The sequence below is a fragment of the Lethenteron reissneri genome, chromosome 69, assembly GCF_015708825.2.
Source record: "Lethenteron reissneri isolate LAM-NWPU_2019-01 chromosome 69, ASM1570882v1, whole genome shotgun sequence".
NCBI classification, from domain to species: domain Eukaryota; kingdom Metazoa; phylum Chordata; class Hyperoartia; order Petromyzontiformes; family Petromyzontidae; genus Lethenteron; species Lethenteron reissneri.
Genome location: NC_083847.1, coordinates 3,738,206 through 3,764,995, shown reverse-complemented (window position 1 = coordinate 3,764,995; position 26,790 = coordinate 3,738,206). Strand labels below are relative to the sequence as shown.

The 26,790-nt window shown below is 45.8% G+C and overlaps 1 protein-coding gene across 1 annotated transcript; it reads left to right on the top strand.

Moving 5' to 3' along the window:
• Positions 1-247: 247 nt before the first annotated feature.
• LOC133360765 (uncharacterized) lies at positions 248-26,790 on the top strand. Its single transcript, XM_061579629.1, has 5 exons — positions 248-297; positions 2,767-2,887; positions 5,078-5,492; positions 24,650-24,855; positions 26,286-26,790. Exons 2-5 carry the CDS (start codon positions 2,775-2,777, stop codon positions 26,755-26,757), a joined length of 1,206 nt encoding a protein of 401 aa, XP_061435613.1. The 5' UTR covers positions 248-297; positions 2,767-2,774; the 3' UTR covers positions 26,758-26,790.

Genomic DNA, 26,790 nt, shown 5'->3' with positions numbered 1-26,790 from the left:
TCGCTGTGCGCAGAACCCCTGGGATTTCCTGTTGCTCGTTTACACTGAACGTTGTTTAATACCCGAGCCTCGGTCAGGTGCGGGTCGACTACAACGCATCGCCATCGGTTTGGTCGGCTGGGAGGCGCAGGATTACCTCTAGGAATACCCTCTCAGTACGATCACACAGCGGAGCGTTTGAACGCATCTCAAGACGCCGTACAGAAGTAGTGGGGTGCGTGTTTATTTGATACTTGAGAGAGGCAATCTTAGGGCTCTACACGAGTCCACTGCAATTCTGTGAATCTACAGTTAAATGTAAGTCTGTGGGGGCTTCAATGTGCGTGTGTGGGTGTCCATGTGCATGTGTGGGGAGCGGTAGTGTAGCGGTTAGCGCTACGCTGCGCTACAAATCTGATGGCCCGAGTTTGATTCCCGCTCACGGCCAACACCAGTGACGATTGTCTGAACCGGTCCTGGGCCTCCCCTAGGTCGACTCAGTCTCAAACGAGTAGCTGGTGTGATGTGTAAACATCGCCACGAGGGAGACAAAGACGGCCGGGCGTGGTGCTGTCCACATACTCCCTCGTGTGTCGTGCCGGCTTTCGTAGGCTGCTTGCTAACGGCACTTGCCCCTACAGTCTGTTAAGGCTACGTGGGGGATTTTTGTATTTTTCTTTTGGATAAGTACATATGCATGTCCATGGCTCTATATTAAAATATTTGAGTTTCTATGCGAGTCTACAGGTGTATGCGTGCATCTATAGATGTGTATGTACGATTTTGAGTCTATGTGAGCCTTTGCGTTTGTGTCTGTCTCCTCTGAGTGTATGGGCATCTATGCTCGTTGGGTGGTTGACATGTAAATTAAGCGAGTGCGTGGGTCTCTATACAACGTAAAACATGACACATGTACGGCCACCTCTCGTTCTATGCGAGAGTTGTGTTCTTGATAAACTTGCGCGTAACTCAGAAATCAAGTAAATGTTTGGTGCTAGGGAGAGCATGCTATCTCTACATATTTCACCGGTGACAGTGACATTATACTCACAATACTACCACACATGTTTTAAATATAGTAACAGTCTAGTTAAAGAAAAAAATGAACTAAAACAAAAATACGTGTGTAATGCGGGCGTAAACGACCTTCCGGAAGTGACGTCATGGGGGGAGGAGTTACGTCACGTGGGGGAGAGGGTTCAGGTCTATAAGGGGAGAAACCGGAAGCAGTAGGGGAGTGATCGGAGACTGGGAAAGTGTGAGGCCACGCAGGGCGGAGTGAGGAAGAGAGAGAGTGGCGAGATCGCCACACACACAGACCCCGAGGATCGGCACCGTCGGCCAACGGTGACCGACCCCGGGGCTGAAGGAGCAGCGAGGAGACTGCAGAGAGAGCAGCGGGTCTGCAAGGGTGGAGTTGGGCAGCGGGGGTCTGCACGACGAGACAGCAGCGGGTCTGCAAGGAGAGAAGTTGGCTACGTGAGCGACAGCAGCCTGGGGGCTGCAAGAGCGAAGAGTATATAAGGGAGTGCTGTGAGTGGGCTACGTGAGCGATAGCAGCCTGGGGCTGCAGAGCGAAGAGTAAGGGAGAGTGCCGTGAGGGAAAGGAGATCGAACCCAAATAAAGGACACAGGACAGAGAGAAGCGTCCGAGTCTTTTATTACACGTGTAACACGTAAGTGAGATGCTCGAGTGATGGAGTCCCCCCCGTACTGGGGCTGGTGGAGGGGAAGAGTAGAGATTGGTGGAGTTAGTGGAGAGAGAGGGGGGTGGGGTCGTATTTATCGAGGCGCTGCATCCTTGGATGGATTTGGACATTTGAACCTTATGGCGGGACCCCGGGGTCCCGAATAAACGAAAGTCGAAATCGTTATTAATTAATTTATTTTTGGCGACTCCATCTCACCGCGCACACAAACGCCGCGACCCACCAGAAATAAATCCTCTCGTTCTTCACCGAGCACCCGTCGTTGCCAAAATTGCCGTAGTCATATACAAACTTTGATTAGCGCATCGTGTAGAGCTCGTCGAGAGGAATAGATTGCCATATCGTTCGCCTTCAACAGACATACAATTACGTCGCAACGCAGTTTATGTGAGAACCGGGGGCTTCCGTGACCCCAGGGTCCCGCCATAAGGTTATTTTAATGGGCGTACAGGTAGACGAATCTGTGCACAAGACAAGGTTCACAAGATCTTCAAAATGGCGCGCGAGATGCTGTCCCTCGCTTGTGGTTGTTGTCGTACTGCTGCACCCTCAGGCAGCATCGGTTCATGTAACTTTGCCGCCCTGACCTAACGATTCAGCTCGCCGTGCGTTCCGCGACACCATGGCCCAATACACTGGGGCGCGTTATTCCACCGACAGTTTTTAAGTGCAGAACAAAAATAATTGTACATTAATGGAACGCACCGTTTGATAGTCGCATAACGTGCACGCGCGTTAAACGCGAGGCGACCGCATTTCGAATTCCTCGTGCTCCATGACACCACTCTGTCTCGTCATAACGTCCCAGCCTATAGCACGTGGTTTCTATGTCCATAACGAGCAATATTCATGTGTATCAACATCATCCACACCGAGGCTCTCTTTCCTCGAAACTCTTCCCGCCACACGTGCAGATCTGCTGATGATGTATAACGATGATAACAGTTCCATAGCATCTTTCCCGGGGTGGAGCTGCATCTCAGTTGGTTCGCTTGGGGGGGGGGTACTTCATCCATCAGTGGGCAGATCGTGGCTGTCGATGATTGATGATGACGCCTTCTTGTCTCGCCCTCCATAGCGACGGTGATGGCGGGTTCGTCTGACGACGACAACGACGTGGAAGGCATCAAAATTTACAGGAGCCGCGGAGTTGTGGTTAAAATAACAAATAACACGAAGTTCACGTTGGGAGATGCGAGGTGAGCACAAAGAGCAGCTAAGTGTAGCCGGACTGCCCTGTCCCTCTCCTCCCGTCGTGAATCCTAACAAGGGGGACATGTCGGTAACATAGACAGAAATACAAATAATACAGTTCGGACACAATGAGGAGTAGATACTCTGCATTGTATTATGTCCTCTGGAGAAGTGGGCGACTCCACAGCTGAGCACCGGAGATTTGTGGAACGGAAAAACATTATTTCAAAGTATTTGTATTCAGGGCATTTGCGTATCTGCAATAGTGACCAGACACTATTGCAGATACCGCAGCTCAATCCTTCAGCACGGAAAAATCTCAATTACGATAACAGCGGCTTATATCGACTGACATTTAACATACAAACATCTGCCCAAAACATCTGTAATGCCTCCTAAATTTCCTAGTTCCTGATCATACTTTAAACGAAACAATACGTACCTATATAATGAATAATAAGTAATAATACATTATTTTTTAACATCAAATTATATTAACAATATGTAAATTCGAGATATTGTACTGACAACATTTCAAACAACAATTATTTCTTATAAAATATAACCTCATGGGTGCAATATTAAAACCAAGCGCGAAGTCAGCCATTTTGTGCCTTCTAAATGAACAGCACAACGCAACACGATAACACCAGATGTTATCAACTATTACAAAAACAACTTCTATTTGCATCACCAAAACACTATAATCATCTTCCAACTCCATTATATCTACTTAGTCGAGTTGGATTGATCAAAATAAACATGTTGTTAATATTCTTACAAATATACAAACACAGACATAATTTCAACCGTGATGACGGTTACAAACTGAGTAATCATTGGAAAGATGTGATTAACCATACAAAAAAGATTTAACTACACTTATTTGCCAATCTTATTTGACAGACAACTATTACAGGTTTACCATGTTTAATGGTTGTCTCCTTGTCACAGTTTGAGTCACAAACCGTACCTCTCCATAACAAAGGCTCACCCTCTTAAGCCTCACCTTACCATATTAATAAAAAGTGTGCTGCACTTGGCCCTTACTCCCCCCCCCTTCTCCAACCATTATATAAACGGAGTGGTAGCTCCTGAAATCTCTCATTTACTTGATACAGCTGTCGTGGCTGTGACGGTTCCACCTGAGGACGGAAGCTTGTGTTGTCTCCGAAACGTCGTGATTTTTATTTTATTTTACTTTTATTAATTTTAATGTTTTACCTACGTGACTTTACCGAAAAACCTAAGAATATTAATCCTTGCAGTCACGAAAGCTTCAAATCTAGAATGTTGTTAATACTCGTAACAATAATTAACTCCCCACGAGGACGGTGCCATCTTATTATAATATTTCCCACGAAAAAACGACAAACAATGTAATACAACTAAAACATAAGTGGACATCTCGTACCTGCAAGAAACCAGACACACCCTCCACTTCACAACACATCAGCTCAATCTCTCTCTCAATGGGATTGAGCACCAGTGTTAATATTCTAGACCCAATTATTATAAGTATTTTATATATTTAAATCAACTTTAAAATCAAAGACTTAATTGTGCATATCTTCATTACCACCAATAACGTAATCAGTAGTCAATTAACATTACCCAACTCCTATCAGTCGATTAACATTCAAATAATATCAATTTAACGGTTATATATTATTATATTACACCACAGTGCACGTGGGGCTCGGGGTCATATGCCTAGTAATCATTGACTTCTCATAGAATACAACATTTCACTTGGCTCTCCATAGCAATTAGCAGTGCACAATTATGCGTCTGATTAATCAAAGTGGAGCTCACACCAGCTACACATGTATATTCTACACACAGCCTCACACTATAAAGGAGATCAGAGACACGGACATCGACAAATAAAATGCAGCTAAAAACGACAAGTGCTCAAAGAGGCACATGTTTGGAATTCGACTGAGAGGCAGAGGGGAGAGCATGGGGAAATCGAGAACACACACAAGTTGAGAGACATCATGTTGACTGTTAAAACAATGGCTTAGGAAGGACATAGATGATGGCCTGTGGGAGAGACCAACCATGGAGTGGCAGTGACACGGAAACACGCGAGCTTAAGGAGACATTCATGAAGCAATGGATGGCTGCTGCGAATGATTGGATGAAAGAGGGTTTGGTGTGAAATTGAGTTGTTGTTGTTGCTGCTGAACTAGGTACTACATGGAGAGTGGAACTCACAAAGCCTTCCCTAAAACCCCAATAAATCCGGACGGGCAAGGCCTCTATGGCTTCCACAAGAAGATTGGGCTGAGCGGCTGTCATGGGACCATGACTCTCCGCTTCAGCGGCCACGATCACTGCCTGAAAATCTTCTTCAAAAACATGCCAGGTGCCGGCCCGAAATCATTCTCCGTGTGCGTCGAAAATGACCCCGTGTACGACATCGGCCTGCGCACGCATAATGAGATGATCAGGAACCAAATAAGCCCGAGCAGCACGTTCAGCCAAGCGCCGGCGGGCAACGAGGTGTCGGTGACGAATGAGGAGCTGATGGTGCGGGCGAGGGCATCAATGAGCGAACAGAAGAGGGCAGTTATCTTCTTAACGGTGGAGTCGATGATGCCCAAGGTAAGATGAGGATGACGTGATTCGGGGTGGGGGGAGGGTAAGGGGGGTCCCAATATACGTCGGGGGCTAGGGACCGGAAAGTTGCGATTTATATTGAAAGGATGTATTATGGAATACTACATGTTAATGAACCACAGAACCATTTTGTTCAGCTGAGCAATCTTCTACGACAATAGAGGGTTTTGTTTGGGTTAGATCGCGTAAATATATAAGTGTCGTTAAACACGCCACAAACCTACACAGCCAAATAGTAAGGGTTATCACGTAAACAAAACATGGCAATTCGTCACTAACTAGCAAGTTGTTTGGAAAAACAAAACATCCAAGTCAGATTTGGCACGGTACATAAAATACCGAAATTAATATCTGGTACAAAAGATGTATTACTGAAGCTATCAACACAAGGTGAGTACCGGATTAATTGCACTTGTCGCAAATGCTATTTTGGGCAAACAGGACGAACGATCATCACGAGACTTAAAGAACACCAAATAAATATTAAATACTTCCAAATACAAATGTCAGCAGGGGCAGGACACGCGTGCCAACAAGGACACTCAATTGATTTTGATAATGTTGAAGTTCTATGCAAAACTAGCTACTACTGGCCAAGACTATTTAGAGAATCTATCGAAATTGAAAGAAAAAATAATAATTTGAACCGTTCGGTTAGCTACCGACTTAGTACTGCGTGGAAGCGAATAATCAAATAACATGTTGTTTAAATGCATGCCTATACAGGCCACCATACTTCAATAAGGATACTGTTGGTACGGCTATTTTAGTACACACAATGGACAGGAAGGACAAGATCAATGGGCTCGCATAATGCGCATGCATAATGTAAGTATAGCGCAAAAGTGTAGTCACCACATCTACGCGTCTATATAAGGAACGAAACAGCTGGACTTCTCTACAAATCTGGCTGTCGCCTGATGAAGCTAGTTGTAACTACTGGCGAAACGTCGTACTCAGATTGTAAATGTTGTGGCTTGGCTCTCCAACACTGGTGTGCTCTACTGGTGACGAATTGGCATGTTCTGTTTACGTGACAACCCTTACTAGTTGGTTGTGTCGGATGGTAGTGGGTTTAACGACACATTTATATATTTATGCGATCTAACCCAAAAAAACTCTGTTATGGATGATATTGGTCGCGAAAGCCTACGTGTTAATTCCTCTACGAGATTTGATGAGTCAGCCTCGCGCTGGTAGTGAGTTTGTGTGTGTGGGGGGGGGGGGGGCATTTTAAACAGTACATTGTCGTGTTCTCACTTACGAAGCAGTCCGACTTATGAACGGGTCCCAGGAACGAATTTTGTTCGTAAGTCCAGAACTGTCCCGTGCAAATAAACCGGCCGAAGCCCCAAGGGAGGAGTCACCGACGCTGACAATGCGAGGCCGATCCGGGGAGGAGAAATGAGCAAAGCAGCCAGGGGATAGGCCAGCAGGGAATTCAAAAGGAAAATTGCAGGAAAGGGAGAACGGGAAAGAGAGACGGTTAGAGGTGGTGGAGGGAGAGCGGCGAAGAGGGGATTGGTGAGAGAGGTTAGAGTAGAACTAGGGGCTGCCGGATTTTCAAAAACGCGGGATAATATAATCACTAACGCATACCAAGGTGTGTATATTTTTTAGTGCTTAACATTTGTTTACAAATAGACAACAATTAATATCCCTACTGTAAAAGGTTACGGTTTTTACTGTACCGTACTTACCACTCCAATCTCGAAGACTCTGCATGGGGTGATGTACGTACAACTACGCTCTGGTTTCAACAACATGTGTATGACAATCGCCCAATTTCACACACTTTTCGTCGGATCGCACTGTGTGTATTTTCTGTTTTTATTACTGTAGTTATTAGTCGTGAAGAATGTATATAGTGCAGTATTTTCATTGTTTAAGTTTTTGTATTTAGGTGTATAGTGTACCGTATGTAATATTTGACACTGAAATCAAGCATAGCTACTTTTTTTGTCATGCACATGGTGCCAATTGCTGGATTTATACAGCCTTTGGAGCGGTTTTGCCGGATCAGTACAGGACCGCCGGATAATGTTGGAAGCCAGATAACTACGCGCCGGATAATCGATGGTTAGCTGTATAGTTAACGTGATGGGGTCCCACTGGTTACATGGCTGGCAGGTTTTTCCAGCAGGTGGGCAACCGCTAAATATGACAAAAATCCTGCTCTTGGCATCTCCAGGAACTCGGCAACGCAAATGCCGAAGGGGCTTTGTCGTGATGCTGTAGCAGAGGTCGCAATCGGGTACCCGATACCCGTACCCTACCCGATACCCGACTACCCGTACCCGGCCTACGGGTACCCGTTTGCGACCCTGGTGCGGCCGGGTACGGGTAGGCCGTGAGTCACTGGTGAGTAACCGTTTGTCACTAATTTCCCAACGTCTTGACTCTTCTCACAATTCAAGTTCCTAGAATCAACCCATCCGCGCCTGCAACATGGCTTCATCCCAGAGGTCGCAATCGGGTACCCGTACCCTACCCGATACCCGGCCAGGTACGGGTAGCCGGGTATCGGGTAGGGTACGGGTACCCGTTTGCGACCCTGATGCGGCCGGGTACGGGTATGGGTAAGGAATCAAAACCCGTTTGCGACCTCTGTGCTGTAGATCCCTGTGCAAGATGGGGGAGGGCCGATACAGGAAATAATAAACTATCTAAAGTTCTAAACGTTTCATTTTACCAGGTAAGGCCCCACTGAGCTGTGTAGCTCTTTTTCAGAAGCAACCTGGCTATCACAAACTATAGCTAAACGAAGTGGCTTATCATCACCACGTGGGAATTTATATCAGCTAAATAATCTCAATACGTATGTTAATTCTACTGGTAGGAACCACCTGGTTCCACCAGCCCACAGGGGATTATTGTGTCCGTCCGTCCGTCGTGGCCGACTGTGAGGGCGGGCACAAGCCGGCGTGAAGACGTTAAACGTTGAGTTTTATAAGGACACCACGGGGTGACCAGCCCCTCCCCGCCCAGCCCCACCCCTCCCACCCAGCCCCACCCCTCCCACCCAGCCCCACCCTCCCCACCCAGCCCCTCCCCATTCTCCCCACCCAGCCCCTCCCCACCTTCCCCTCCCCACCCAGCCCCTCCCCACCCTCCCCTCCCCACCCAGCCCCTCCCCACCCTCCCCTCTCCACCCAGCCCCAACTCTCCCATTTTTGGATGCACGACGGACGGACACAATAATCCCCTGTGGGCTGGTGTAACCAGGAGGTTCCTACCAGTATGAATATTCTTATTCTGACACGCCTACCGTGCAGCAGAATTAACAGGCGAGTTGTGGTGCAGCAGCCACAGCTCCGGGCCACGGTAGCATCTGAAGCTCGACTCGCGGTACACATACAGAACCGTAAACACACTGAGAGTAAGCGAGTGCAGTAGGGAGGAGGGGGGGGGAGGAGGAAAAGGAGGAGGAAAATGAGGAGAAAGAGGAGGAAAAAGAGGAGGAAAAAGAGGGGGAAAAAGAGGAGGAGGAAAAAAGGGAAAGAGGAAAAACAATCAACATCCTTCCTCATTGGCTAGTAAAGTTGGTCGCGAGTTCGGCGGATGAGGAGGAGTCGGATTTAAAGGGAGCATCCAAGGAGGAGGTCTCCACTCACCCCCGGCCACACGGCGTTCAACTTCTCTCCGCGCCGAGCACCACCGGGTTCACTGCAGCCCCAGGAGTCTCGCTCAGGGCGGTGAGTCGATCACCTAAACGATTATTAACCTTTTTTTTTATTTTAATTTACCAGGTAATGCCCCACCGCTTGAGCTATGCAGTAGCTCTCTTTTTTCAGAAGCGACCTGGCTATCACAAATCATAGCTCAACGGAAGTGGCAGCTGATATCATCATCATCATGTGTGAGAAATGTATAGTGGCAGCCAAATACGTCCAATTGTATCATTATCAATTGTATCGTCCAATTGTATCATCATCATGTGTGATAAATGTATAGTGGCAGCCAAATACGCTCGACACGCCCGTGATATTTGATAAAAAAATGTGGGAGGGGAAAAAAAACCTGGAGGAGATCCAGATGCAAATTCTACGCGACCCCAGGGAGAGAGACGCGCACTCTAAATGCACAGCAGGCGTCAGGGTCAGGCTCGAACCTACGAATTCTTGCATACTAGGCGAGATAGTTAAGATCTAGCGACTGCGGCGTCAGGGTCGGGCTTGAACCCACGAAATCCTGTATGCTAGGCAAGGTAGTTATCGTCTCCTCCTAGCCACCGTGGCGTCAGGTTGGGATTGAACCCATGATCTCCTGCATACCAGGCGAGGTAGTTAACATCTCTTTCTACTGCTGCATATGAAGGCCTCCCCAACATCGTGTGGGCCACGAGCGTAGTCATCCATACTACGTTTTTGGGTTAGATCACGTAAATATAAATGCGTCGTTAAACCCGCCCCCACCCAACACAGTCACTTAGTATGGTTTGTTACGTAAAAACATGCCAAGTCGTAAGCCCAATTGTTACCATTTGCAATTGGGTTTACTCTCCAACACATCAGTGTACTGTGCTAGGAACGAATTGCCACGTTTGTATCCGTGACAAACCCTGACGAATTGGCTGTGTCGGGTATTGGCGGGTTAAACAATACATTTATAATAATTGTTTTTTTACCCTTCAATCTGGCAACAAAACTGACACCTTTTTACAAGGAGTCATGTTTGCATAGACCGCAATACCTGCAGTCATAATACAAACAAAAGACATAACTCTGATAATGTGCATTGTCCTTGAAGTTGATTGGCCCACACCCGAGACAGCTTTCCTTAGAGAGACTAGGCGGTCTATGCAAACATGACTCCTTGTAAAAAGGTGTCAGTTTTGTTGCCAGATAGAAGGGTAAAAAACCAATTATCATATTTTTACTGGCAAATGAAGTTCCCATAGAATACATTTATATTTAGGCGATCTCACGAAGGTTGTTGTTTGACTACTCAACTTTGTTCTCCTATAACGCGGTGGTGGTCGTTGCTTTCCTGCAGAACAACGCGTTATGGAAAAACCGCGTTATAATAATTATACATATATAGTTTTGTTGATCTGTGCCTAACGCCTGACACTGTACGCTGTGTGTAACACTGGCTTGGCTTCGTGGATTTTCATGCAATTACAATTTTTTTTATGAAAGGTTTATTATGAAAATTGTAATTTATTAGTAGTTTAGATTCGAAGCTTTCGTGATTGCAGGAATTACTCTTTGGTTCTTTCGGTGAAGTCACGTAGAAATAAATTAAATAATAATAGAATACGACGTTTCGATTGTAACACAAGCAACCATCATCAGGTACGAATGATTGAGAAAACAAACCTCTCTCTCTGTTTGTCTCTGTGTGAGTCTCTCTCTGCTTGTGTGTCTATGTGTCTCCGTGTCTGTTTTGTCTCTCTCTGAAATGTATCAATCTTTGGAAGAACGTAATCAACCAGGTAGTGTGTTGACTGTTATGTTAGCCGCCTCTATATAGTATGGATTCTTGCAGTCACGAAAGCTTCAAATCAAGATTATTTACTAGGTTTGTTTTCTCATTCATTCGTACCTGACGATGATTGCTTGTGTTGCAATCGAAACGTCGTATTATATTATTATTTAATTTAATTTCTTTCTACGTGACTTTACCGAAAGAACCAAAGAGTAATTATTAGTTTGTTATTACAAGAATAATCACTTTTCTCCAAAAATACACCAGGACCGCTTTTGATAAAAGCCAAGTGCGCCCCTGATTTTGTATTTTATCTTTTCGTTTTGCACACCATTACATAATAATAATAAATACTCTATTCAGTTCATTTGTGTGTTGTTGTATCCTAACCCTTCTTCCATAATTGAGATTAATAATATTTGATGATTTTTATATATTATCTTTTTACTTGTTTTTTTTAATGAGTGAAACACACCAAAGCGCACCAAACTGCAAAACACCAGGTGTTGTTAAGTAATGAACGAGAGGAGGGCTAGGATGACAGAATTTGCAACCTTGCTTCAAGGCAAAGGCAGTGAAAGGAAGCAGAGGCGCCTTTGTCTAAGTCACAACCACAGAAAGCCAGGAATCATCACTGATTGTGTGTTTAGGGATTCCGAGCTAATTAGAACACGTGCACACAGAAAGGGAGGTAGAAGCACGCCTTGTTCTCCTGCAGCTGAGGAAACAAAGATAAACCCAAAGAGGCCTTGGACCTGAAATTAAGAATAACATTCCCAGAGCAGAAGGTTGGAGGGACAGGGGAGAGCTGATTTAAAAAAAGTGTTGTATATCTCTCAAGGCGGGCAGACCCAGCTAAATAACACGGCTGCGGGGGTCACCAGAAGTTCGCGTTCGCCTAGTTAAGACAAAAAGCTCAATTATTCTGTATTGCTATTAAAGTAACGTTAAAGTCGGAATTTAACAACAGGGTAGGCTAAAGTTTGATATTCACACCCACTCCAATTAAACCAGGTCACAAGTACGCCTACTGAACCATCACCATCATTAAGTCAATATGAAATGTTATTTCCATACTTTAATGCTTTCTATACAACTCGACCCGAAGCATATGCATGAAAAGACAAAAGTAAAACTTATGAAAAGCCAGGATAACGGGATGAATCACCACCAGGTCGAATATAAATACATAATAAAAAACGATGTTAAACCCAGGGTCGGAGAGAAAGGGAGATCCCGGCCGTCTTTGTATCCCCGCAGCGCGGGATGGGAGTGTGTGTACGCTCGGGGAGACGCCTCCACTTGGGTCGGGCACCACGATGGGAAACGACAGACCTTGGGTTACATGCGGAATCATGGCTGTGAAATAGTAAGGGACAAATGTTAACTTAAAACTTTTGGCCATTTCTTTGTGCGCCGGGTCGGAGAGAGCGTTGCCCCTCCCTCCAGGTGGTGCGAACAAAGACGCCTATGAGACATTTGTGACGTCTGTGTTTTGGGTTCATGGGGAAGGCCAGACAGGAGATAATGTTGCGCCCAGACAGAGAGACGACCTCGAGGCAATTTGTAACATCTGATTGTTTGCTCGTGGGTTTTATGGAGGGAGTGTGACAACGGAATATACCGTCAGTGATGCACACAAGGACACACGGACGTACGGACACACACATGGACACACCTGCCTACGGACAGATCCTGACACAAAAAAAAATCGAAAGAAGTCCCGCCTTGTGGGCGGGATCCAGGGGGAATTTTCGGCATAAAGTAAAGGATCCTGAGCATTGGAAATCAGTGCGACGGGAGGGTCGACTCAGGAACGAGTGCGACCAGAGTGGGTCCACTCAGGAGTGCGACCAGCGGGTCCACTCAGGAGTGCGACCAGAGGGTCGACTCAGGAGCGAGTGCGACCAGAGGGTCGACTCAGGAGTGCGACGGGAGGGTCGACTCAGGAACGAGTGCGACCAGAGTGGGTCCACTCAGGAGTGCGACCAGCGGGTCCACTCAGGAGTGCGACCAGAGGGTCGACTCAGGAGCGAGCTGCGACCAGCGGGTCGGCTCGACTCATCTTCAGCTCGTCAACCTCTGCCGAATCGGGGGTCTCTGCTGCCACCGGAGTGGTGAGCATCGCGGATCGGCGACAACCCAGAGCTGCACGCTACGAGCGAGTTGTGGGCGCCACCTACCGACCGGGTTCCGAACTGCGACAGCGTATCAACGGGCATCCGAACCAGTTCGCCACGGTGACAGGGGATCAACTGATACGTATGACGCGCACCGCCCCCTCACCACACGACCACCAGGCGTCTGTTTGACCTAAAGAATCGACTCCGAACACTGACTATTCAAGACAACTCTTACCACTCAAAAACACTCGAACCCATAAGCCATCCGTGGCTGGAAAGCATCGCAACGAGACCGAGTGATGGCCCTCCGTCGTTTATAAGAGTATTCTTAATTTTTATCTTTAATATTTAGTGGGCTGTACTCTTAATCGCATAAATTCCCAACAGATCCATCAATACGAACTGATTCTTGGCACCTCCTTCCGCCGAGCCACGCTCACGTGGGGAGTGGTGGCCCACCGGATCCTTATCAGGTGATCTGGTCCCCAATTAGTAAACTTGGTATAAGATAACGAGCTTCGGAAAAGGAGCACCGTCGCAGGCCCTTACTCCGAGCCGTTCTGTTGTCAGATAACCTGCCGATGTATCTGTTGAGATTGGTGCCTTTAAGAATAATAACTGTTTTTGATTGTGTTTTTTTTATCGCCGTATAATCTTTCAAGTATCTTTCAGTCATAATCGCCGCACGTACTCGCATCCTCTACAGAATATTCAACTGTCCCGTGACCCAAGGTGTTAACAACGTGATAAGGGTTGCGTATGGTCAATAAGGAGTGTGGTACTGCGTGAACAATATTGAGTATAATCATTCATTAGTGTTAAGGTTTTCTTAGCATAGTATTTGCATATTTCAACGACTCTCTCTCTCACTAACAACCATCGCGTTATGAACAATATTGAGTATAATCATTCATTAACATTAAGGTTTTCTTAGCATAGTATTTGCATATTTCAACGACTCTTTCTCTCACTAACAACCATCGCGTTATGAACAATATTGAGTATAATCATTCATTAACATTAAGGTTTTCTTAGCATAGTATTTGCATATTTCAACGACTCTCTCTCTCACTAACAACCATCGCGTTATGAACAATATTGAGTATAATCATTCATTAACATTAAGGTTTTCTTAGCATAGTATTTGCGTGTTTTAACGACTCTCTCTCTCCCTAACAACCATCGCGTTATGCGGGATCCATGTGCAGTTGTCAAAGTGAAATCAGACAATCGTTGATGATACTGTATTGATGCCGTGTTGACGTTCCGGGATTGAGAGTTCGCATATTATATCATAGTTAAGGTTGAATTAGTAATAAATTGATTAATACAGAAGTGGTTGTGTGATTCTTTCCTGAAATCTATGCATAAGATCTGCTTCTGCGTTGAGATTTGAACTTGGTGACCTTAATAAACACACTAATACATACTCAGTAAATGTTAAAGCGATAACGGGGTGAACCGGGGACCTAAAAATATAACCACGAATAAAACTCTGGGAATGTTAAAGCGAGAATGAGACGAACCTAGACAACGATGCCGAGTTAATCTAAGTTAATCTTGCATACTTACACCACACCTGCATAACTGCATACGATTAATTGCCTTCTTCCGATCGATAACCCACCCTCGTCACCGAGGCGGGGTCTGGTTATCACAACGACTTGTATTATCATAATTACACCCACTCGCATAATTAATCCGATTACCTCTCGAATTGGCATAATTAAAATGTGCGTAATTACATAAATTAACATATTTCCGGATAATTACACATTTGGCCAGATTTCATTTAATAATTATTATTTTCACTGAATATTCATAACACACAGGTACAACATAATAATTTCACCCACGCACGCATACAACATAACAAATTTTCTTAACCCAACATATACAACATAATGGGGGCTCGTCTTCCGGGATCTCTCGCAGACAGTTTATGCATGAATTCAGGAACGAATCACTGATGTGTTAATCAAAGTGTTGTGAACTAACGTTGCCTTGTGATTGTAAACGGGGGTATACAAACAAAACGCGCTCTGAAGGGAAATACCAGAGTAGCAGAGTATAACAAAGACAGCTGGGCTGAGATTATTTGCTCGAGTTGAACTGACGCATCCTGTGATACAATTGTTTATATGCACTCTGAAAAGAAATATTAAGGTAACTCTTGCCATACTTAAGATGCTAGGATTAAGAACAATATTTGAATGGGTTACGGGATACGGGGAGCTCGTATTTAAACGTACCGACCAATCTGTTACAAAGCAGTACAGTCAGAGAGACATATGGGAAGGGAGCTGTATCGATAACACGAACACACCTTGGGGGAAACTAATTGACTGGATAAAAAGTAACGAAGGCAAACACGATGCAAAAACTGCAGAGAAGGCAGGACAGGACTCATACCTTCTCACACAGGCATACAGACAGGGATTGTGGAATGAAGGAAAATTTGGAAAGGAAACGGGAGAGAAATCGTCTCTAATAAACGACGAGAAATGTCCTCACACCCTCGAGAGGGAGGAGAAATCAAAGCTCGCGACACCAGCGAAACTCACAGACGTTGAGCCACAGAATAAATATGGAAGTAACATCAAATCACTCTCTTGGGTACGTGGACAGAGTCCAGGGATTGATCGCACAAAAGTTAAAGTAAAATCGCCAGGACATGGTACACTAAGGGCAGAGGCAAAAACTGAAGGGAAATGGCAACACGAGCGACACGGCCCTGGGCGCGCACACAGAAAATGCACACCACTTAAACACAAGAGACACAGCACAGACCAAAGTGACAGATTGCCTGATGATAACTTGTTTGATGATGACGCTGTCAGCAATCAACTTTCGGAATACCTGTTCACCAGTAAAACCCTTAAGTTGATGGACAAGGCTCTAGTCAGAATTCCCGATTTTGACCCCCACAATAAGACTATGGATATCCACACACATATCGCGACAGTGGAAGAGGAGGCAATGATTAGAGGGCTGAGGAGACGGGATGAAAAAGCAAGTTTGTTGAAACGGACCTTACATAAAGAATCTATTCCATGGGTAAAGTCACTACCACACAAGGTTAGAAATGATTTTAAACAATTGAGCCTGGCAGTGATTCGGAAGTTTGGAGAATATTCGACACTCACTGAGGGGTTTTATGCTGTAAAATCGATGACCCAGGGCATGGACCAAGATCCACGTGACTACCTCGTCCAATTTAAAAGAGCGTATTACGCAGGCGATGTGAATCAATACCACGAAGGGGATAAAATGTTCAAAATTATGTTTTTTGAATCCTTAAGCCCAGAGATTACAGAAAGGGTGAGAATGGTTTTGAATCCAGAAACCGCATCCTTACGCCGCATAGAGAGCAAGGCGTACATGGCATGGTTATACAGAGCTAAGAATCATAATTCGGATCCAGAACACAGGGAGAGGGATGAGGAACCCAGCCTCTCAGAGAGGAATAAAAATCACCGAGCAGTCCCACCATGCAGAGAGCAGCAGAAACGCACGCACACATGGCAAAATAACCCAGAGAGAGGTTGGCACGAGAATGAGAGCGGCACAAAGCCGAACATTCAGGAGAATCGCAGGAGGGGGAGGTTCAGAATAGAACCATACCAACACCCCATGCCCCGACATGCGCAAGGTCAAGATTACCCACAGGGATGGCGAAGTAACAATCCAGGAAAAATTTGGCACCCAAATGGGAAAAACACTGGGCCAAGGGTGCAGGAGAATCGTAGGAGGGAGAGGTTCAGAGCAGAACCATATCAACACCCCATCCCACGACACACGCAAGGTTCAAATTACGCACAGAGATGGGAAGATAACCACCTAGCGGGAAGGTGTTACACATACCGCGGAGGTATGGATGCGAACATTCACGAGAATCGCAGGATGGGAGGTCAAACACAATCGATACAATTCCGACCAATTCCTCCACCGGCTATACCAGGAGGGAATAGAGGAATAACACAGAATACGGTCCAAATACGTGATGAACCATCCACAGTGATTGAGAGCGGGCAGCCCATACGCGCCACACCCGCCGAGGTGTTAAACCCGGCGCTCAATGTGAAATACAGGCAGGCTGCAAGTGACAGGGCGGGCAAAAACGTGGACAGTGCTCCCGTAAATGACGCGCGGATCGAATACAAGGACAGGGTTGCATTGAAGCGTGATCGGACAGTACAAAAACAGACAGCAGGGACACGCCCTGAGGAGCGCAGGCATGAGCCTTTGAATGGAAAATATCCAAGGGAAACCAAAATTATGTGGATCGGAGTGCTAAAATGGAGACGAATGTCCATGACGTATCGGGAATGGTGTTGAAATCCAACACACTAGTAAAAACAAAGAGGGCAACATTACGAGGGACAGAATTAAATCGACACACTGACTCGGCAAATGTGCATGTAATCGCAGAGAGAGCGAATGCCTCGAACCAAGTGTCAAAGTGGGTCGTGTGCGCGAATTCTGGTTATGTGCAGCACAATTTTTCACCACACACTCCCACGACACAGAGAGTGAGAGAGGAAACTACAAAAACGAACCCGAAAACCGTGATCGAATTATCGAAGTGATAAGTGGTGAACGAGGCAACATGAGGAAGGTAACGCATAAATGCGTTCGAAACCGCTACCTAGCGTTTCCCAGGATTTAACAAAAACAAAAATGAATATTCGTCGGAGTCATGATGTATCAGAACCGATGTAACGCAATATCGATGTTTAACGCTTGTTTAATTTTCTTTGCTCAATTCAAATATAACCATGTTAAGTTGTGACACGTACGCGCGCGTTGTAAGGAATAGCAGCAAAACTTGAGGACAATCGATGGTTCATGATGGAAGAAGGGTATACATTTTTTTAAAAATAACCCGTGGCCATTTGACCACTGGTCATTTTTAAAAGGGCGGAATGTTGTATCCTAACCCTTCTTCCATAATTGAGATTAATAATATTTGATGATTTTTATATATTATCTTTTTACTTGTTTTTTTTAATGAGTGAAACACACCAAAGCGCACCAAACTGCAAAACACCAGGTGTTGTTAAGTAATGAACGAGAGGAGGGCTAGGATGACAGAATTTGCAACCTTGCTTCAAGGCAAAGGCAGTGAAAGGAAGCAGAGGCGCCTTTGTCTAAGTCACAACCACAGAAAGCCAGGAATCATCACTGATTGTGTGTTTAGGGATTCCGAGCTAATTAGAACACGTGCACACAGAAAGGGAGGTAGAAGCACGCCTTGTTCTCCTGCAGCTGAGGAAACAAAGATAAACCCAAAGAGGCCTTGGACCTGAAATTAAGAATAACATTCCCAGAGCAGAAGGTTGGAGGGACAGGGGAGAGCTGATTTAAAAAAAGTGTTGTATATCTCTCAAGGCGGGCAGACCCAGCTAAATAACACGGCTGCGGGGGTCACCAGAAGTTCGCGTTCGCCTAGTTAAGACAAAAAGCTCAATTATTCTGTATTGCTATTAAAGTAACGTTAAAGTCGGAATTTAACAACAGGGTAGGCTAAAGTTTGATATTCACACCCACTCCAATTAAACCAGGTCACAAGTACGCCTACTGAACCATCACCATCATTAAGTCAATATGAAATGTTATTTCCATACTTTAATGCTTTCTATACAACTCGACCCGAAGCATATGCATGAAAAGACAAAAGTAAAACTTATGAAAAGCCAGGATAACGGGATGAATCACCACCAGGTCGAATATAAATACATAATAAAAAACGATGTTAAACCCAGGGTCGGAGAGAAAGGGAGATCCCGGCCGTCTTTGTATCCCCGCAGCGCGGGATGGGAGTGTGTGTACGCTCGGGGAGACGCCTCCACTTGGGTCGGGCACCACGATGGGAAACGACAGACCTTGGGTTACATGCGGAATCATGGCTGTGAAATAGTAAGGGACAAATGTTAACTTAAAACTTTTGGCCATTTCTTTGTGCGCCGGGTCGGAGAGAGCGTTGCCCCTCCCTCCAGGTGGTGCGAACAAAGACGCCTATGAGACATTTGTGACGTCTGTGTTTTGGGTTCATGGGGAAGGCCAGACAGGAGATAATGTTGCGCCCAGACAGAGAGACGACCTCGAGGCAATTTGTAACATCTGATTGTTTGCTCGTGGGTTTTATGGAGGGAGTGTGACAACGGAATATACCGTCAGTGATGCACACAAGGACACACGGACGTACGGACACACACATGGACACACCTGCCTACGGACAGATCCTGACACAAAAAAAAATCGAAAGAAGTCCCGCCTTGTGGGCGGGATCCAGGGGGAATTTTCGGCATAAAGTAAAGGATCCTGAGCATTGGAAATCAGTGCGACGGGAGGGTCGACTCAGGAACGAGTGCGACCAGAGTGGGTCCACTCAGGAGTGCGACCAGCGGGTCCACTCAGGAGTGCGACCAGAGGGTCGACTCAGGAGCGAGTGCGACCAGAGGGTCGACTCAGGAGTGCGACGGGAGGGTCGACTCAGGAACGAGTGCGACCAGAGTGGGTCCACTCAGGAGTGCGACCAGCGGGTCCACTCAGGAGTGCGACCAGAGGGTCGACTCAGGAGCGAGCTGCGACCAGCGGGTCGGCTCGACTCATCTTCAGCTCGTCAACCTCTGCCGAATCGGGGGTCTCTGCTGCCACCGGAGTGGTGAGCATCGCGGATCGGCGACAACCCAGAGCTGCACGCTACGAGCGAGTTGTGGGCGCCACCTACCGACCGGGTTCCGAACTGCGACAGCGTATCAACGGGCATCCGAACCAGTTCGCCACGGTGACAGGGGATCAACTGATACGTATGACGCGCACCGCCCCCTCACCACACGACCACCAGGCGTCTGTTTGACCTAAAGAATCGACTCCGAACACTGACTATTCAAGACAACTCTTACCACTCAAAAACACTCGAACCCATAAGCCATCCGTGGCTGGAAAGCATCGCAACGAGACCGAGTGATGGCCCTCCGTCGTTTATAAGAGTATTCTTAATTTTTATCTTTAATATTTAGTGGGCTGTACTCTTAATCGCATAAATTCCCAACAGATCCATCAATACGAACTGATTCTTGGCACCTCCTTCCGCCGAGCCACGCTCACGTGGGGAGTGGTGGCCCACCGGATCCTTATCAGGTGATCTGGTCCCCAATTAGTAAACTTGGTATAAGATAACGAGCTTCGGAAAAGGAGCACCGTCGCAGGCCCTTACTCCGAGCCGTTCTGTTGTCAGATAACCTGCCGATGTATCTGTTGAGATTGGTGCCTTTAAGAATAATAACTGTTTTTGATTGTGTTTTTTTTATCGCCGTATAATCTTTCAAGTATCTTTCAGTCATAATCGCCGCACGTACTCGCATCCTCTACAGAATATTCAACTGTCCCGTGACCCAAGGTGTTAACAACGTGATAAGGGTTGCGTATGGTCAATAAGGAGTGTGGTACTGCGTGAACAATATTGAGTATAATCATTCATTAGTGTTAAGGTTTTCTTAGCATAGTATTTGCATATTTCAACGACTCTCTCTCTCACTAACAACCATCGCGTTATGAACAATATTGAGTATAATCATTCATTAACATTAAGGTTTTCTTAGCATAGTATTTGCATATTTCAACGACTCTTTCTCTCACTAACAACCATCGCGTTATGAACAATATTGAGTATAATCATTCATTAACATTAAGGTTTTCTTAGCATAGTATTTGCATATTTCAACGACTCTCTCTCTCACTAACAACCATCGCGTTATGAACAATATTGAGTATAATCATTCATTAACATTAAGGTTTTCTTAGCATAGTATTTGCGTGTTTTAACGACTCTCTCTCTCCCTAACAACCATCGCGTTATGCGGGATCCATGTGCAGTTGTCAAAGTGAAATCAGACAATCGTTGATGATACTGTATTGATGCCGTGTTGACGTTCCGGGATTGAGAGTTCGCATATTATATCATAGTTAAGGTTGAATTAGTAATAAATTGATTAATACAGAAGTGGTTGTGTGATTCTTTCCTGAAATCTATGCATAAGATCTGCTTCTGCGTTGAGATTTGAACTTGGTGACCTTAATAAACACACTAATACATACTCAGTAAATGTTAAAGCGATAACGGGGTGAACCGGGGACCTAAAAATATAACCACGAATAAAACTCTGGGAATGTTAAAGCGAGAATGAGACGAACCTAGACAACGATGCCGAGTTAATCTAAGTTAATCTTGCATACTTACACCACACCTGCATAACTGCATACGATTAATTGCCTTCTTCCGATCGATAACCCACCCTCGTCACCGAGGCGGGGTCTGGTTATCACAACGACTTGTATTATCATAATTACACCCACTCGCATAATTAATCCGATTACCTCTCGAATTGGCATAATTAAAATGTGCGTAATTACATAAATTAACATATTTCCGGATAATTACACATTTGGCCAGATTTCATTTAATAATTATTATTTTCACTGAATATTCATAACACACAGGTACAACATAATAATTTCACCCACGCACGCATACAACATAACAAATTTTCTTAACCCAACATATACAACAGTGTGACAATCGTTTTTTTTACATCGAATAGAAATTGAAATAAAGAAGCAGAATCACTTTTAATTTGAACTCAGTGAAGTTTCACTTTGATGACTTGTGTCCATGGGGCTCCGTGTGAGCCCGTGGGTCTGTGGGTATCGGTGTGAGCCTGTGGGTCAAGGTGTGAGACTGCAAGTGACTATGTAAGATAGATCAATCAGTTTCAAGGATAATGCATCATATTATCAGAGTATGTTTTTTGTTTGCATTCTGACCACAAGTATTGTGGTTAATGCAGACATGGATCCTCATAAAAAGGTTACAGTTTGGTATTTTTACAACTTAAAACCTGGTTTTGTTGCCAGAAAAAAGGGGAAATACTTATTGCTAAGATATATCTCCTTAAGAGACTGTCTATTTGGCGATAACTCAGGGGGTCGGTAATCCGCGGTTCTCATTAAGGATTGATTCGTGATGTTATGTATGAAGGACCACCGTCTTCGTGTTGACATGCATAGCGGCTCTTGAAATATTGAGGCGTTTTTTTCCAAATAAAAAAAATGGCTCTTATCATTTTGGTTTTCGAGCCCCTTACAGACCTCAATGTAAGTACATTCGTAACAAGCTACATCCCCTTTTGTTGATCAAATGCTGGATGAAAGCGTACTTAGCGTGCCATGGTGGCTAGGAGATGTTAACTACCTTGCCTGGTATACAGGAGGTCGTCGCTTCGATGCCCAGACCCTAAGGCCTTCTCTATAGTTGGAGTTTGCGTCTCTCTGCCCCCCGTGGTTGTGTGAATTTTTCTCCGGTTTTTTACCTCCACATTTAGAGTCAACATCACGGCGTTTAGAATATTTTGCTGCTTTAAATTTCCACGTGATAAGCCACTTCGTTGAGATATCATTTGTGAGGAGCAGGTCACTGAAAAAAAGATCTATATAGCAGCCATAATAGAGGTGTTTTGGGTTAGATCGTGTAAATATATAAATGTGTCGTTAAACCCGCCACCACCCGACACAGCCAATTAGTAAGGGTTGTCACCTAAACAGAACATGCCAATTCGTCACTAGTACAGCACACCAGTGTGTTGGAAAGCCAAGCCACAACATTTACAATCTGAGTACGACTTTTCGCCAGTAATTACAACTAGCTTCATCAGTCAATAGCCAGATTTGTGGAGAAGTCCACCTGTTTAGTTCCTTTTATAGAGGCGTAGATGTGGTGGGGGGAGATTAATGAGTCAACGTACATTATGCTTGCGCATTATGCGAGCCCATTGATCTTGTCCTTCCTGTCCATTATGTGTATTAAAATAGCCGTACCAACGGTAATCCCTATTGAAGTATGGTGGCCTGTATAGGCCTGCATTGAAACGACGTATTATTTGATGATTTGCTTCCACGCAGCACTAAGTCGGTAGCTATCCGAACGGTTCAAATTATTTTGTATTTCTTTCAATTTCGATAGACTCTCTAAATAGTCATGGCAAGTAGTAGCTAGTTTTGCATAGAACTTCAACATTATCAAAATCAATTGAGTGTCCTTGTTGGCACGCGTGTTCTTCTCCTGCTGACAGCTGTATTTGGGAGTATTTAATATTTATTTGATGTTCTTTTAGTCTCGTGCTGACCATTCGTCCTGTTTGCTCAATTTTCCACAAGTGCAGTTAATGCTGTACACACCTTCTGTTGATAGCTTCAGTAATACAGCTTTTGTACCAGATATTAATTTCTGTATTTTATGTACCGTGCCAAATCTGACTCGGATTTTAGTTTTTACAAACATCTGGCTAGTTTATCAGTTACTCCCACAATTTACGATATTTTGATCATTCTGATCGTATACAGGCTACCATACTTCTGTAATAAAGCTCATTGAGGCGACTTCTGGAATCCGTCTTTTATTCAACTTGTATTACAGCTTTCCTTCACGCTGCTGACAGGCAGCGTGAGAGGGACAGATAGAGAGAGAGACACACTGCCACGTAGCCCCCTTCCTCTGTTCGTTCCCGTTCTGACCACGTGTCGTTTGTCTGCACCCCTATTTAATACCCGGGTCACGTGGTACGTTTCTGCCAATCCTCGTTAGCCTCCATGGAATATTCCAGGCTCCCTCGTAAGCTCCCGGGACCACGCCCCTGACTCATCTCCCCATTGGCTGTGGCCAAAGCTAGCAGAACCAATCCTTACAGCTGTCACCTTTCCATTATGTCAGGGCCATACCCCTCGGCTTCCCCCCATTGGCTGTAAACCAGGACCGGCAGAGCCAATCATCATGACGAGTTGTGATACGTCAGTGAGCCGGATATATCCTCACATTACACTTCAATAGGGATTACCGTTGATACGGCTATTTTAATACACACAATGGACAGGAAGGACAAGTTAAAGGGGCTCGCACAATGTGCATGTATCATGTACATTGACTCATTCATTGCCCCCACCCCCACGTGGTGCAAGAGCGCAGAAGCGTGGTCACCACATCTACGCCTCTAATTAAGGAATAAAACAGGTGGACTGCTCCACAAATCTGGCGGCCGCCTGATGAAGCCAGTTGTAATTACTGGTGAAACGTTGTACTCAGATTGTAAATGTAGTGGCTTGGCTCTCCAACACACCAGTGTGCTGTACTAGTGATTAATTGGCATGTTCCTTTTACGTGACAACCCTTACTAGTTGGCATTGCAGGGTGGTGGCGGGTTTAACGACACATTTATATATTTATGCGATCTAACCCAAAAAACCTCTATTATGGATGGTATTGGTCGCGAAAGCCTATGTAAAGCATTCCCGCGGAGGGAGCTGGTAGGAACGTTTGGTTGCTTGGTCAATGGCCAGGGTCAACGGCGGCGTGGTGTATTCCGCAAATATGCCCGACTGAGGGCGGGCACAAGCCGACGTGAGTAGGTTAAACGTTGAGTTTTTTTAAGGGCACCACGGGGTGACCAGCCCCTCCCCACCCAGCCCCACCCCTCCGACCCCCCACCCAGCCCCACCCTCCCGACTAAGCCCCTCCCCACCCTCCGCACCCAGCCCCTCTCCCCGTTCGCCCCACCTCAGGTCGAAGAAGAAGAGACACAGGGGCATAGCCACGACCAGATGGCGCACGCAAGGCCGGGGACCGAATTGGTGGTGTACAAAGGCAAGACTGTGGAAGCCATCCTGGCTGGAATGAGCACAAACATCAAAGTGGCCATCGAGATCAGCAACAAGTCGAAATACACCCTGCACAAACAATCGTGAGCATAACCCTATCGCTCGGACACTACTTACGTGCACTGCTTTGTGTGTTTTAGTTTGTCGTCCTTCCCCCCACACCTCTGATTACCCCGGTTGATTACGTATGGTGTGGAAAATGTTCAACGTGCATACAACTAGCTCACACATACTCACGTAAATATAATAAAGTTTTGTTTTCCAGGTAAGAACAGGCATCACAGCAATATTTTCCTCTCAACATAGCGTCCCCGTCCCATATAATAATTCTGCACCCAGCCTTGTATGCATGTATGTTGAACCTATTTCTCACTGTGCTAATCGGAGGTGTGGGGGAAAGACAAACTATGGGTATCTATGCAAGTCTATGGGTCTCTGTGTGAGGCTTGGTAGAACTTTTGTCACACCGTTTGTAGCCAACCGTAGGTACTGGCTAACAGCGGTTGTTAGCCGGTAGGGGTGGCTTGGAAGGTCATAGTGGTGAGCTGCCACCGCTAAGGTTCTGGATTCAAATCCAATGTTCAGCCGCCTTTGATTAAAGTGGGCTTGCCCTTTGTAGTGAACCGATGCGTCCAGCCTAGTGACTAATGACTGCACGCAGCAACAACAACAAAACAATACATTTAATTCCGGTCTGAACTTCATTTGCCGAAATTCCAGCTCCTATAATTACATTTGCTGGTGTGGCTGTAATGTGACAACGGCATTTTTCTGTGGCAGGACGGGTGAGAGAGTACTACCCCACAACATTGTAGACCAGTTGGTCACGTGAAAGACCCGAGGTAGTGCTGTGATATTCGCTTCTTTAGGCACATTCAAACAAACACACACACTTCTGTGCGGCATCCCTCGACCTGTGCCGGGTTCATGCATCGTGCTAACTGCCACGCCCACCCACTCTATGTGGTCGCCACGGTGGATAGGAGATGCTAACTACCTCGTCTAGTATGGAGGAGTTCGTGGGTTCAATCCCAACCCTGACGCTTGTATATTTTTAGTTTGCATGTCTTTCTCTCTCCGTTTTCACGTAGATTTTTCTCCAGATCCTCCGGGTTTTCCCTCCACATTGACCATCAACATGCGTTTAGAGTGATTGGCTGCTATACATGTAGCTCAGGGCCTTACCTGGTAAAGTAAAAACAAGTTAAGTTTCGTTGCTGCGTCACTGCTGCCTCCTTGACGCCGCATAAGCTGTCGTGCATTGCTGGAGAGGGACTCTTTCCTGGGCTCCCTTCCTCCTCCCTCTCGAGCTATGTTAACAGCCCGCTCTATAATACTTCTCTACACAACAGCTGGCGCTACACCTGGACCTGCTCGGGAACTTTCTGGGCCCTTAAATTCGTCACCACCTGCTGTGAATCTGCTCCCCCCACCTCATTTAACTCACCAACACAATGCACATCCATTTCACTCATAACACTCTCCCCCCCTACCCCCTGCTCACATACTTTAGATGTTTCCTGGATGCTGGTGTGGAGGAATACTCCCCACACTCAGAAATCATCTCCGGTGAGAAGCGAGCCTGTGGCTTCCGTAAGCTCAACATGTCACTGAAGGGCTGTTACGGGGTCCTGCGCTACTGCATCAAGGACAACAGCAAGTGCCTGGACATCATGTTCAGCAACCCCTACTCGAGCGGCGTCTTCAGCCGAGAGGTGGCCATACAGCTGCAGGACCTCGCCAACGTGGCCGCACCATCCGCCAGGCTCCTGACCGAGATGTACAACTCGAAGGTGACGGAGGATACGTTCGACAAGAAAGGAGCGGGGGACTCCAACGCCGTGGTGGAGGACAAAAAGGAATTGAACATTAAGGTGACGGCCAACATGCAGGACAGCGCAGAGTCCATCGTCCGTATAGAGCTGACGGATATTCCTCACGCAAAGCAGATCATTGTAAAGAGCTCTCCAGCCATAAGCGAGTAGGGTTGCGCTTTAAAATCACCATCATCAGATTGA